This window comes from Hippocampus guttulatus, chromosome 18 (genome assembly GCF_054856545.1).
Source record: "Hippocampus guttulatus isolate MCC_2025c chromosome 18, RoL_Hgut_1.0, whole genome shotgun sequence".
NCBI lineage: Eukaryota > Metazoa > Chordata > Actinopteri > Syngnathiformes > Syngnathidae > Hippocampus > Hippocampus guttulatus.
The window spans coordinates 498,077-512,059 of NC_141278.1; the positions used below are offsets into that span (position 1 = coordinate 498,077).

General features: G+C 46.7%; 3 protein-coding genes across 4 annotated transcripts; 1 reads left to right on the forward strand and 2 right to left on the reverse strand.

Annotated features, from left to right (window-relative positions):
- Nucleotides 1–23: 23 nt before the first annotated feature.
- On the reverse strand, nucleotides 24–7,120 carry ptpn2b (protein tyrosine phosphatase non-receptor type 2b). Of its 2 annotated transcripts, none has more exons than XM_086136262.1 (11): nucleotides 6,984–7,120; nucleotides 5,112–5,197; nucleotides 4,220–4,310; nucleotides 4,047–4,147; nucleotides 3,753–3,851; nucleotides 3,354–3,491; nucleotides 3,050–3,259; nucleotides 2,439–2,600; nucleotides 2,226–2,377; nucleotides 1,597–1,671; nucleotides 24–460 (listed from the first exon to the last, which is right to left on the reverse strand). In XM_086136262.1, the coding sequence occupies exons 2-11, from the start codon at nucleotides 5,166–5,168 to the stop codon at nucleotides 439–441; spliced, it is 1,107 nt and encodes a 368-aa protein (XP_085992388.1). In that variant the 5' UTR covers nucleotides 5,169–5,197; nucleotides 6,984–7,120; the 3' UTR covers nucleotides 24–438. The 2 variants fall into 2 exon arrangements, with proteins under 2 accessions (XP_085992388.1, XP_085992387.1); XM_086136261.1 differs by lacking the exon at nucleotides 6,984–7,120 and adding an exon at nucleotides 6,852–6,966.
- Nucleotides 6,027–9,580, forward strand: eif3i (eukaryotic translation initiation factor 3, subunit I). The gene is made up of 11 exons (XM_086136264.1): nucleotides 6,027–6,170; nucleotides 6,414–6,506; nucleotides 6,724–6,811; nucleotides 6,894–6,959; nucleotides 7,051–7,200; nucleotides 7,763–7,890; nucleotides 7,986–8,096; nucleotides 8,494–8,583; nucleotides 8,665–8,738; nucleotides 9,126–9,218; nucleotides 9,296–9,580. The coding sequence occupies exons 1-11, from the start codon at nucleotides 6,168–6,170 to the stop codon at nucleotides 9,375–9,377; spliced, it is 978 nt and encodes a 325-aa protein (XP_085992390.1). The 5' UTR covers nucleotides 6,027–6,167; the 3' UTR covers nucleotides 9,378–9,580.
- LOC147190445 (putative histone deacetylase 1-B) lies at nucleotides 7,849–13,820 on the reverse strand. The gene is made up of 13 exons (XM_086136260.1): nucleotides 13,673–13,820; nucleotides 13,154–13,266; nucleotides 12,606–12,723; nucleotides 12,458–12,532; nucleotides 12,241–12,379; nucleotides 11,896–12,037; nucleotides 11,724–11,816; nucleotides 11,546–11,654; nucleotides 10,572–10,952; nucleotides 10,236–10,391; nucleotides 10,130–10,175; nucleotides 9,924–10,044; nucleotides 7,849–7,997 (listed from the first exon to the last, which is right to left on the reverse strand). The coding sequence occupies exons 1-12, from the start codon at nucleotides 13,719–13,721 to the stop codon at nucleotides 10,017–10,019; spliced, it is 1,449 nt and encodes a 482-aa protein (XP_085992386.1). The 5' UTR covers nucleotides 13,722–13,820; the 3' UTR covers nucleotides 7,849–7,997; nucleotides 9,924–10,016.
- Nucleotides 13,821–13,983: the final 163 nt, after the last annotated feature.

Genomic DNA, 13,983 nt, shown 5'->3' on the forward strand with positions numbered 1-13,983 from the left:
TGGAGAGAGAGAGAGAACGAGTGTTAAATCCAACTGTTTTTAAGAGAGAAAAAAAACAACTATGTACATGCCATTGGCTTTGCTTCACTTCAAGTACTCTTGATATAAAAAAAAAAAAAATAGAATATTTTCATCACAAAAAGGTCTTCTTCCCCCTAAAAACTATACAGATCTGAATCATGTGAACTTGTCAATGCATGGCTCTCAATTCAGTCGGTATAAATGTGGATGACAAAAGCTGCACTAAACAAACCTGTTTAAGAAATGCTGGTATGTTGTTGTTTTTTTTTTTTTAGTAGGTGCTGTAAACAGTTTGCGGAGGAACAGGAACAGAAGGTGCTGGCGAAGAAGAAGCAGAACAGAGAGGTTGCCGTTTTCCCTGACGATTTTTTTTTTTTTTTTTGCTGTCGAACGCAGCCTCAGGTTGGTGGCGCCCGGTCAGGAGTCGCTGCTCTTTGATCTGTCATGAGACAAAAAGCAAGAATAAGAAAAGCAAGCTGTCGGGACTTTACAATGAAGACGAGAAATGAATTGCAAAAGCATGACATGAGACGGCCACGCTTGGCATCTTGGGGAGTTTTCTCATGCATTCCGCTTGATGAGTGAAAGAAGAGTCCTGTTGTTGTTGTGACTTGCTGTCCCGTCTGGCAGAAAATGTGGAAAATGCAGGCTTAAAAAAGTTAATGTGGGGGGGGGGGGGGGACAAAATTGCCGTGTCACAAGAGCACTTTTTTTTCCTCCCCCATGCCACTGTTGAGGAATAAAGGTGGAGAAAAAGTTGCCCCGTGGCACTGATGCACAGGGGAAATTGTTTGAACAAAGTGGCAGACTTCAGAAAACTGCGGGGTTGACTTCATTTGGGACAAAGTGTGAACATTTTGTTCTTCCACCCTACTCCCCGCATCACCGTTCTAGGGAAAATGTTGACAATTTCTTGGTCATAAGCAAGTTTAATTATTATTATTATTTTTTTTAAAAGCCGTTGAGCCTCAATTCAATACCCATGGACTAATGCGCTCTTTGTCCTCACTCGTAAGAAAATTCAGCGCAGTGGTAGAATAACTCTTGCTCTTATTTTATCCCCCAGTTCCGAGAGACATTTTCTTGCCAGAGTACGAGTAGAATAACTAGAACATGCTCGGCATGCTACGAGCAAATTGAAGCTTCAGGCGGGCATTTTGGTGCTACTAGAAGGGCCGTGGAGTCCACTAGTGCGTGACGCATACTAGCGGTAGTTGTCCTAGTGGTGTTAAATGAGTGCGGCACGGTCGTTCCCCTTGAAGGATTAATTACATACGAGTGGGCCAAAAGTGGCACCAGAAAAACACCTTACGAGTAAGACAGCATTTCTATTTGTGTGCTTTAATGTCTTAGGAGGACAAAGCGGGTACTGGTCCGCTTTCTGCAGAGACAAAATGGCGTGCGCGCGCGCAGCGGTTGGATGAATTTGTGATCAGTATGCAAGGCCGTCGGGAGCATTTGTTCATTGTCCTTGATATCCATCTTCAAGCTCCATGTGCCGAATTGTCTTACTAGTGTGGACAAAGAGCACACGCACCTTCGACCGGATAGCAAAGAACAATGCGGCATCATCACCTTTTCCGCTTCTTGTCGGCAGCATCGGTCCTCTGGCTTTGGCCTGTGGAGAAACTCTCGTCCCGACGTCGTTTGCTGTACAAAAGGAAACGGATATTCAATTAGGGCTGGACTAAAACCAAACAAAGCTCAGGGTTTGGACGTCTCACAGTTTTGTTGAAAATGACTCAAAACGTCTTTTGCCTTTTGGGTTTTGTTTCCCCTTGTTGGTATTTGCTTGATTTCTCCTGATACCAAACAAGCTTTGAAACGGTCCCAATCCTGAATGAACTTGCATCAGCATCCGCCGAAGCAACAGAAATGAGTATTGACGTTTGACTCCATCCCTCCGTTATCCGAGCCGAACATCCTTATGCGGTTCGCTGGCGTAAAAATGATTCCACTCGTTTGGTCTGTTTTGGTCGGGATTCAATTCACGGGTTTTCAAAATATTCACGAGAGGGGGCAGAAAAGTTGTCACGTCGGCAACCGTGAACTGAATGGTGCTTTTTGGAAATGAGCTCCGTCCACGATGTCAGCAGTGTTCCGAAAAAAATAAATAAATAAACTGCCACGATCAATTAACTCACCGAATGGATCAAATAGCCCCGATTAAAACAAAACAAACAACAACAAAACTCTCTACTGACTGCGTGGCGCCGTTGTCCTGCTCTGGCGACTGGCTTGGCCTCTCGCCGTCATGTTTGTCGTCGTGTTCCTCGCCGGTCGCTCCCGCTCGCCGGCCGCCGTTGCATCTCTCCGGCGAGTCAGCAGTGGGCTCCCGGTCTTGCCGGCGCAGAGTCTGCGAGACGGGAAGCCGACGTTATCGGCGCTCCGGACGGAGGCGGCGCGAGTGCCTTTACCTGCACCGACGAGTCCCCCAAGATGCACTTGGCTCCTTCGAGGACGGACATGAAGGAGAAGCGCAGCTGGTCGGGCGTCTGGATGAGACCCATGCGGTACTTTCGCATGTCCAACAGGATCCTCCGGATGTCCAACGGCGACTCTTCTTTCCTTCTGTCCATCTGCCGGACAAAAATAAACGGACACCCCCCGAGTAGGATGTGGATGATCTCGGTTCGGAGGCGGGATTGTTCGCCCGTGGACGTTTAAGAGTTAACCGCTGAGCCCTCGTGGACTCTGTGGCTCACCAAAGCATGTAAACAGTGTCCATCTACAAAAGAAAAATAAATACGCCCCCCTTTTTCCCCGTCGGAGGGGAAAACAAAGAATGGTCTCGCTTCATCGACACGACTGTTCAAAAAAATTCAGTTGCTAACCAAAAGAACAGCACCAACGCACACAAACGGCCTCTGTAATTGTATCCCTCCAGCATGGACGCTCGCTCTCTGACGGGGAGGTTGGGGGTGAGATAATCGCCGATTCATGATAACGTATGCAAGGTTATGATAAAAATGTAGAAAAAAGCGATGACCGCTTCACTGAGGTTTGGTCGGCAAATGAAATCTCTCACCAGCACGAGACACGTATCCACCAGCGAGAAGGTGCCCGAGCGTCCGATGCCGGCGCTGCAGTGCACCACGGCGGGGCCGTGGTCGGCGCCCAGCGCCCCGGACTCGCGCACCTTCAGCAGGAATTTGAGGAAGGACGCCGGCGACTCGGGCACACCGAAGTCGGGCCACGTTGTGTAGTGAAAGTGGTGGATCTCCCGCTTCTCCCCAGTCTGTCACAACAGATTTGGAAATTGCCGGGTTGGGCAGTGGACCGTTTGAAGTTTTCACAAGGCTCGCTGGCGACGAGCAAAAATGAACACCGACACTCATGTTCTGCAGCTCCAGCGCTCTGGTGGTGTAGTATGACTTCACGTCTTCCGACAGCAGTGTGACGAGAAAGCGCGTGTCCCTGAACGCCATCTCGCGCTCCTCGGCCACGGGCCAGTACTGAGCGCACTTTTCCTAACGGACAAAGAAGAAAGGAGAGCAAAGCGATGAGACGCCGCGCGACGGTATATCCTGAAAGAGTGGACGCACAGACGTCAGGGTCAACTCCATGTCGGGAACGTCCACGCCACGCCTGAGCAAAGCTTAGTTCTAGACTACACAAAGTACAAACTGGAGTTACCAATATGGAGGAATTAAACTATGGCATGAGCAGAAGCCTCGTGCCGCTTTTTGCCCCACCTTTGCTGGGCTACTTGGCAGAGATGTGAAGCTTACCAAGCCTTTCTCAATCACCCTATTGAGCATGACGATGGCTTTGGTCTTTTGTTCCCAGATCATGAGCCAGAAGTGGCCGCACGTGTTCCTGAGGGGACCCTGAAGACAAGCACAGCAAAAACATGTGGGCTCCATCCGAGACAAGCGATCTGAAATGTGCATCTTAAAGTCGCGGTGAAAAATGGAGCACAACGGGGCGGCGTTCTCGTCCCACCGACTCCTCGAATAGATGCGAACAGGGCTCCGATCTGCACTAAATGGCTCCACTTGTGTCGCTCGATGCCCACGACTTGCCTGAGTCAATATGTAACATCTCTGCGCTTCCTCCATCACCACCAGGCTGGCGTTGATGTAGTCGTTGTCGGCATTCTTCAGCTTCACTCGACTGTGATCGACTGCGGGAGGCGGGGGAGCAAGTTACCGTCGGGAGTTTTGAACACGGCGAGAACGGCGAGGACTAAACGTACAGGGGCTGACATCTCTGTATCTGTTGCGGCTGCGGTTCTCGGGATACTTGGCCACTTTGTAGGAGCACTCGTGGGACTGACTTCGGATCTCCTAGAGAATAGCAGCAGAAATGACTCGTTTTAGAATGAATTCAGTGATCACTGATAGTAGGTAGTGGTCATGGCACTATCAAAGTAGTGTCAGCACAATTATCACGGTTGGGGGATAATTTTAGTCTTTTGTTGGAAATGAAAAATTGTTACGGAATTTACAGGGTGAGCCCAAAGTCAGTATACGCTTTTCATTTCATTTATAGTCTCCACGTGATGATGGCGATATCTTTAAACGCAGTTTGAGCTTGTCAATGCTCGACATGCCCGCCTTCAAACAATGGAACGCTCCTCAAACCAAATTCCGACTTGCAACAATTTTGATACAACCTTCGGAAGTTCATTCATTGACACAAATAAAGAGCAAGAATTAGGGTTCAAAAATTAGGATTTCGGGTTGAGTTTCTAGCCTGGCTTTGTAGTTTGGGATCGGTTTAGGATTTTCAATAGTGGTGCTGAATCCTTTCCCTCCTTCCCTCATGCCATCCTTGAATTCATCCTTCAATGATTCCCTTCCTAAAATCCTTTTTCTGTCATTGATTCCTTCCTTGCATTTCTTAACCATTCCCTTTTCCCTTACTTCTTTCCACTTCCTTCCCTACCATTCCTGTATCCTTCTTCCTTCTCACAGCGCCCCCCACAAGTAGGTTGATGAAAAAAAATGTTGAATTACTATTTTTAGGGGCATGCCGGTACTGTCCAATATTAACATAAACTTTGCCAAAGACACGGTTTTTCCTTTTTTTCCCGACTCACTCAGCTCTGGACTGTTAAATGTTAGCAACATGCTAACTTGACTTACCATGTATAATTTGTGCCACCGGCCCTCCGATTCAATGTCCTCAAACTCCCGCTCCATTTTCACCGAGGCAATGCCAGCAAAATTACCTGTCAAGATAAGCTACGTCATATCGTCAGACGACCCGGTGATGTTCACAAAGAACATTGAAAAAAGAAAAAAAAACCAACAACCAAAAAAACAGGAAAAAACGGCTTCTTTTGTGTGTGCGAGGAGAATTACGACTTCCCCGTGGTAAGTTTTTTTTAACTGGTCGTCACTTTTCGCCGGATGACGTGGATGATGTGCGCATGCGCAGACAAAGGGTCCTTGGGCGACTGGCAAAAGCGACAGAGATCTTCGAGCGAACAGAGTAATGGTCCGTAATAAAAATTGTATTAAATATTTATTAAAACCTTGTATGAAAACGAAAATATTTTTTACTTTGAAAATGTTATTTATAGGTAAAAATGAATAAATTGTAGACTTAGTCTGACCAAATAATTCCATTATTGTACATATTTAATTTTATAAAATATTGTAAATCATTTTACTATGTACTGTATATGTAACATGTGCTGTCGAAATGAAAATATACTTACAACATTTCTAAATATAAATAATACGTCATATTCAATCTAAAAAATGGCAAATTACATTTGACCTTTTAAAATGTATTTTTAAAATTTGGAATAATTCTACCATATTTGACAAAATATATACGTAACAAAAAAGTAGTTTGTGAGTGTATGTTTGTGTGTACCTGTGTCACACGCGCACACACACTAAATAATTAAGCATATGATATCAAAATATATACAAACAAATATATAATATTGATTTACGATCATTTTCACCAATCGAATCAGAACCCGAAATGCAACAGTTACGTTGTGATCGTTGAGGTTACACTCCAATAGACTAGAGGGCGCACCTGCCTGTATTTGCTGGGGGACATGAGTAACGTCACTTCCTTTCAGTCACGGCAACGCCGATAGAAACACGAGTGTCCGTTTACTCTCTCTGTACTTGGACTTACTGAATTTTCTGAAACCGAGATATACCACTCGGCTGGCAAACATGGTTGGTATATGTTGTTTTTTTCAATAATATGCCCGTGTGTGTACTTCAAGGCTCTTGTGCGGCAAATGTTAGCTTTTCCGGTGACGTCTCGTTAGCTACATGGAGTACGAAACAGCACTGCTCAACAGCTACATAATGTCTGTATAGTACGGTTTATGTTGTCGGTCTCCGTCAAATATGATAATGTGATGAATCAGCAAAACTGGTTTTCGTCATGAGCTCCTGTCCCTCTTTTCCCCATAGAAACCCATTCTACTTCAGGGCCACGAGAGGTCCATCACTCAGCTCAAGTACAACAGAGAAGGGGACCTCATCTTCTCCGTGGCTAAGGACACGGTGAGTGACAAAAATGAAGCATATTTACACGTTGTTAGAATCTGCTGCTTATGTGTCAGCACTAAGCAGCCCATAAAAATACAAATGACTGCTTTCGATTTTGTCACATCTTTGACTCAGTGTGATACATATTTTTTTTGGGGGGGGGGGGGTACATCTCCCCGCCTAATTGTGGTTTGCAATTAAATAATATACTCCCCCCCCCCCTCCCCTCTAGGTTGCAAATGTGTGGTACTCCGTGAACGGCGAGCGTCTGGGCACCTACAATGGACACACAGGAGCGGTGTGGTGTGTCGACTGCGACTGTATCCTAAGAATTCCCCAAATATTTGTCATTAATTGTACCACAGTCCTCGGTGGCCGCTTCCTTAGCGCGCTCTTCACCAGGGGACACAAAGAACGTGTTGACGGGTTCGGCAGACAACAGCTGTCGGCTGTGGGATTGCGAGACGGGTGAGCGAACTTTCTTCATCGCACCTAATTGGTAATCTGCGTCTGGATCCGCTCGATAATTGAGACTGTCATCAATGTGATCCTTTTGCAGGTAAACAGTTGGCCTTGGTCAATACCAACTCTGCGGTCAGAACGTGTGGCTTCGACTTCAGTGGCAACATCATCATGTTTTCCACGGACAAGCAGATGGGCTACCAGTGCTTCCTCAACTTCTTTGACCTACGGGATCCACAACAAATCGGTATCATGTTGAGATTTGACCACTAAACGGTTGAACCGGTGGACACCGAACTGTGGCCACGTTTCAGTTCACATTTAAATAGCATTTAAACATTCTTAGCTGTCACACAAGTTTAAGAAGTCATAAGACACGCCCTTCTCCATGAGAAATGATGCATCACGTGTTTGTTACTGAACAGGCAAAGTTAAACTCTGAACTGGTATACCTGACCTTTTTTGTCATATTAAAGTGCTTTATAAATAAAGCTCAGGTGACATTTGAGCAATTAATCAATTTTTGCTCATGGTCACAATTTTGGCTGGCACGATTAACCTTAATAATCGTGATGACAATATTGATCGCAATTGGCGGTACACGAAACTCTTTTGTTTCAGACCGGCGGCTGGTGTCGGCAGCCCCCACAAGTACCCAATACCGAAAAATGAGGCTGCTATCCTGTCCAGCCGTAATCAAAATACTTGCGACTATCAATATGATCATAATCATGCGGCCTCACCTCAGATTGCTAGCTGTGGCACAAGTGGGAAAAAAATAGCGATAAAGAGCCATTCTTTCCGCACAGATGACAACCAGCCCTACCTGACCGTCCCGTGCAACGACCACAAGATCACCAGCGCCGTGTGGGGGCCACTCGGCGAGTTTGTCATCGCCGGGCATGAAAACGGCGAGATTAACCAGTTCAGCGCCAAGGTCGGCGGCCGGCCATCTCGTTGGCACGCGTGTCGTTAGCGGTTCCCACGTTCATAATTGAGCGCACTTTTGTTGTCATCGGTGGCGGCGCCCAGTCGGGGGAAATCCTGAAGACGATCAAGGAGCACAACAAGCAGATCAATGACATCCAGACGTCAGTGGACCTGACCATGGTCATCACTGCATCCAAGGACAACACTGCCAAGGTTAGCGCCTTCCCGTACACGCACCGATGCCGCATCTTTACGGTTGCGTTGACTTATTCGTACTGCCGCCGACACGTTTTTCAAGTTATGAGCCTGTTTTGACCTCTTTGCTTGCGGTCAAAATCACACCCTGTTGACTCAACAGTACGTTTGACATACCGGTAGCGCCGTTTCAGTGTGGAATGAATATATGCGGCGTCCTATGTCGTGCCCTCAGCGTATCCCACAATGCATCTTGAATTGTGTGTGTTGTGCACGCGTGAAAAAAAAAACTGATTTTTGAGGAAAAGTGGAATGATTAGTTCTTTTTCTTTAAATTTGCTTGAACACACATATTGGTACCTGTCCAAGAATAACCACCGCTCATTTTTGTTCGTGTGTGTGTGACGCGGCTCAGCTCTTTGATTCGGCCTCCCTGGATCACATCAAGACATTCAGGACCGAGAGACCCGTCAACTCGGCGTCCATCTCGCCCATCATGGACCACGTAAGTGTCCTCTAAAGTGGGGTTAGAGTGGGTGTGTGTGCGTCTCTGCAACACTCGGCGTGGTATGTGTGCGCGACACAGGTGGTGATGGGCGGCGGTCAGGAGGCCATGGAGGTGACCACCACCTCCACCAGGATTGGCAAGTTTGAGGCCAGGTGAGACACCAAAAAGTGCCACCTCTCTTTTAGCCGGTTGTCGAAAGATGCTACCGTTTGCCATCGAGGAGAAAAACAAATTCCGTTTAGTTGACCGTTATTGGGGGAAACGTGCTTTTATTTCAAATATGGCATTTCTTAAAACAAAAAAAAAAGTAGCGTACTCTAAGAAAATGTATTAGGGGAAGCAGTTATTTACGGTAGGCATGTGGGGAAAAAATATTTTCTCTAGAAGTTGATGCAAGAGGCTAATGCTGAAGGTTAAAACATGTTTCAGAGTGAGCGAAATGTGTTTTGATCAATGCCATTGTCATTTGCTTTTCCTGTCAGCGTGGAAAAGGAACACCCCTAAGTCATGCTTTTGTTATTAACGCTTGCGGTTCTCAGGTTCTTCCACGCTGCATACGAGGAGGAGTTTGGCAGAGTTAAGGGACATTTCGGACCCATCAACTGCGTGTCGTTCCACCCGGACGGCAAGAGGTACCAGAACCCGTCCAGAAGCACCGTTTCCTGTGCTTGCTCTTGTGCTTATTTGCATTTCTGTGCCCGTGTTACAGTTACAGCAGTGGAGGAGAGGATGGATATGTGAGGATTCACTACTTTGACCCGCAGTACTTTGACTTTGAGCTGGAGGTGTGAAAAGCGCGCGCACCGGCCGCTTTTTTGAGACTCGCAACAACAGGGCGTCCAGCTTGTGTTGTGCCGAGTGGGCATCCACAGCTCTAACAACCCAGGCCTTTTTTTTTTTTTTTATTAAATAAAACTTTGCCATTTTAAGACTTGACACCTCCCATCACACACGCATCTGTTCCTACCACCTTCAGTAAACAGTTTTGACTTGATGTTGGGACTGTGTAATTTGTCCAAAATTCAAATGCTCCCAATGTTTTTTTTTTTTTAATAACAAAGGCAAAACCACTTTCTGAAAGCAACGTCACACCCTCTTTGTACACAACCACAAAATAAGAGAACGTGCTTATATCAAAAAATTTGCTTCAGATTCAAGCACAATAAAAACAAACTATAGGAAGCTTTCAGAATAACTTAAATGTGGAAACATGGCAAGGAAGATAAGTACGCACATTCAGCCTCATTACAAACAGACTCTTAATACGTATCACAAAATAAAAGTGATACCGAACAGGCTCATTTGGGCAACGATGGAGCACAATGAAACAAATTTACCAGAGTTGGTTTTGTTCGATGTGGGTCACTGGGGCAGGTGGCGCCAACTGAGGTACGTGCTCCCATCAACTTTGAAACAGCAGTCAACGCACTTCACGTAGTCTTCACTTCTTCTTTTGCTCTAAAAAGTTAAAAAAACCCAACAACAACCCTCAATGTTGCATTGGAAATAGTTGGAAACATTTTTGGGACTTAAATGTTCTTACACTGAAGTATCCATCTTTTCCCCCTCCTTGTCATCCTCCTTCACTTCTGTAAAGCGTAAAAAAACGATGAATGCATGTTTCCCCCCATGAAAGGAAAAAGACTTGCCTTTCTTCTCGTCCCCGTCACGCTCCTCATCCTTCTTCACCCGCTTGGCCTTCTTATGATTGGTCGCGTTCCGCCGGCCGCCTCCCTGACCCTCAGCCTCATCCTCGGAGTCCGAGAAATCCTCGTCGCACGCTATCCTCTTGTCGTGAGCGCGAACTGAAGCACAAAGCAAACGGTGCGGCTAAATAAATAAATAAACATGACGCCGCCTATTTTGTACCTTCCACCGAGCGCGGAATGGGTGGGCCCCGCGATTTCCTTTTCCCACTGTGACGGTAAGTGGTGTGAAAATGGAAGTAGAAAGCAGACCTGGTCATTTTCCGCCTCGAGACTTACCGGAAATGCGTTTGTCCTGGTCCTCGTCGTCCTCATCTGCGCTGTCGGAGTGCGGCGCGTCCTCGGGTGTGGCCTGCATCTGGACACCGGGCGCGTGCGGCAGCATGCGGAGGTTCTCGAAAAGGCGCTGCTTGATCTTCTCCAGGTACTCGTCGGTGTTCTGGTTGGTCATGTTGGACGGGCTGATGTGCAGCTTGAAATCGGGCCCGAAATATTCAAAGTAGTCGTTGTAGGGCAGCTCGTTAGGGATGGAGCAGTCCAGCGCCACCGCCGTCTCGTAGGTCCAGCAGCGCGCCACGTTGCGGATGGTGTAGCCGCCCCCGCCCAGCATCAGCAGCGGCAGGTTGAAGCTCTTCATGTACTCCACGCACTTGGCGTGACCTGCGAACGACACGACAGGTTATAGTCGGCATCTGCAAAGAAATACTGTCACCTTGTGGCCTTTTAGAGTTACTGCTAATGCAACGCTCACATTGGGTCAGGCATGTTTTCCCTGTCTCCCTGCTGCAACACACCTGATCCAAATGATCAGGTCATCAGCAAGCTCTGTAAAAGCCCCCTAACGATTCTGATCATTTGAATCGGGTGGGCAGACACTTTGCAACAGCGGTATGTTCTGTGTCCCATTGTATTTGCTGTAACTTAACATGATTTTTGTTAATGTGTCAAAATGGTCATGCCCAAGAACAAGGAGCTCCAACAATTTTGAAAATCTGATGCCGGGTAATTTTTTTTTGGGCGGGGCGGGGCGGGGGGGGGGGGGGGATTGCCTCTTTGGGAGACGTTTTTTTGTGTGATATTGCCAATAGAAAATCTTCAAATTCAAGTCAAACAATATAACATATTTCTCACTCCAACTCTGAGGGGTTGTCCAAGATGGCAGCCACTTGTCACGTTGCTATTGGTAGAAAGGCGCAATTGTGTTGTTGCGCTACTTGTTGATCCCGTTCCAGCCCACGTTTGCGCGTGCGTACCTTTGATGGTGAGGTTGAAGCAGCCGAGTCTGTCTCCTGACAGGGAGTCGGCGCCACACTGCAGGACCACTGCACTCGGCTGGTACATCTCCATCACTTTGGCCATGATCTAAGCCACACAGACACTAAGCGATGCTGAACATGTTTGGCCTTGACCGAGTATGATAATTGCACTTGCAGGTTTGAAGATGGCCTCATAAGACTCGTCGTCGATGCCGTCTCTCAGTGGATAGTTAACGGCGTAGTACTTTCCCTTCCCGGCGCCGATGTCCTACAAGTTAGCCCAGGCGGACCGTGATCATCTCGTGCAACGTCGCCAGAGAAGCCCGAGAAGCGGGAATCCATCTCACCCTCAGGTCTCCGGTGCCCGGAAAGTACTCGCCGTACTTGTGGAAGGAGACGGTCATGACGCGGTCAGTGGTGTAGAACGCCTCCTCCACGCCGTCGCCGTGATGGATGTCGATGTCGATGTACAACACGCGTTGGTGGTACCTGCGTACAACGGGAGGAATGGACACGATGCCTTCAAGGCTCTGGTGGGAATCTACGATATCTACAGTCCTTTAAAAAAATGAAGACCTCCCGTGACCAATATTTGAAAGCTATTCTTGTCGTGATGAATACGGCGCTCCGTTCCGAGCACGTTTTTCACGGTAACGCTGCACTTTGCATGTTAGAAATCCACCGGGGCTTACTTGAGCAGCTCGAGGATGGCGAGCACGATGTCGTTGACGTAGCAGAAACCAGACGCCTCCGACTTCTTGGCGTGGTGGAGTCCTCCCGCCCAGTTGACGGCGATGTCGGTCTGCTGCTTGTTAAGCTTCACCGCGCCCGCTGGAAATCCATTAAAATGATATAAAGTGTCCTTGTGGGGATTAGTGGAGAATGCGCAGCTCTGTTGGACAAACGCACCCACGGAGCCGCCCGTGGAGAGCTGGCAGAACTCAAACAAGCCGTCAAACACCGGACAGTCTTCTCCCACGTTGACTGCGTGGGGAAAATACAACGGTGATTTTAACGTGCGCATTTTACATCAGCTTATAAAATATATATATCTCACATCTTTGCATCTGCTTGCTGTATTCCGACATGTTGTCCGGCCTGATGGACCTGAGGAACTTGATGTAGTCGTCGCTGTGGTATTTGGTCATTTCCTCGCCGCTGGCTTTGTGCGGCCTCTACGGACACATCAGGTCACATGATGCAAGTCCAAGTCAAAAGGAATTCATTACCATTCACGCTGGCGTTATAAATCTTAATTTGTCAATAACATTTGAATAATATCCCCTTAAAGATGAGAAAAAAAAATCGGTCATCTAGAACTGCTTCAAACAACAAGGGGTATGCTGGAATATGTTTATGATTGCATGTCTTATGGTATGTGTTTAGTTAAAATACCGTATTTTGTTATTTTATGTTAAATGTTCTGTAAATCGCTTTGTTGCAGCTGTTGTGAACGCGCTATAAAAAATAAAGATGTTTTGTCTTGTGAAATGTTTTATCTGTATATTTTGATAAAGGAAGAAAGCATATGTGAAATACTAATTTCAGGTTTCTATAGGATTTACAACTCGCGTAAAATAATTTAAAAAGAAAAAAAAACCTCACGTAGATCTCCATCTTCCTGTACAGGCCATAGTTGAGGAGCAGGTTGTGTGTCATCCTGATCCTGTGGGGCTTCATGGGGTGGCCCTGGCCGTAATAATAGTTCCCCACGTCACCTAAAATACAAAATTAAAATGACAAAGATGACACGGATTCTGATTCGGGGAGTCACAAGTGAATTGTCATTGATTGACAGCCAGGTTAGCAAGGGTCTTTAGCACTCCTTAGCTATAGTGAGACCGTTGCCAAAGTCACACCATTCACCATAAACGTACACAATAAGCGCTTGTGATGCATTAAAGTTATAATGTGGTTTAGTCTTAGTTTGATAAAACTGTGCATTTACACGAGCAGCATGTCTGTTAGTTTAGCACGCGAGCTAGTTACCCGGCTGCTGCAAAACCGTCGAGCCCGACCGGCGTCGCACTTTTAAAGACCTATCAGGCGGGCATTTCAAAGCGTCCACGGCCCGCCCAAAGCGCCATTCAATGCACAGAGTAGGGCACAAACAGGGGTATTTACCATCATAGTAATAGCAAACTTTCTTCTTTGTTCCTTGCGACAGCGCCATTTTACACCCACTTTTAAGCCACTACCTGGGGGAGGGCGCCAAGATGGCGACGTGAGCGGGTGCATTTTTGGGAGCTGCTTACCCTATTCCATGTAAAGTTAGTGGAACACGGATACATCTTTTATTTCATGTCAGAAAGTTTTAGGCTTTTCTTGACTGCTATACTAACAGTATGTTTCTCGTTCGTTGTCTGGTTAAGGGAAAGTCTCACAGTTTGGTTTTCCATTTTTATTCTTAATCACAAATAAATCTTGCTTTGCTA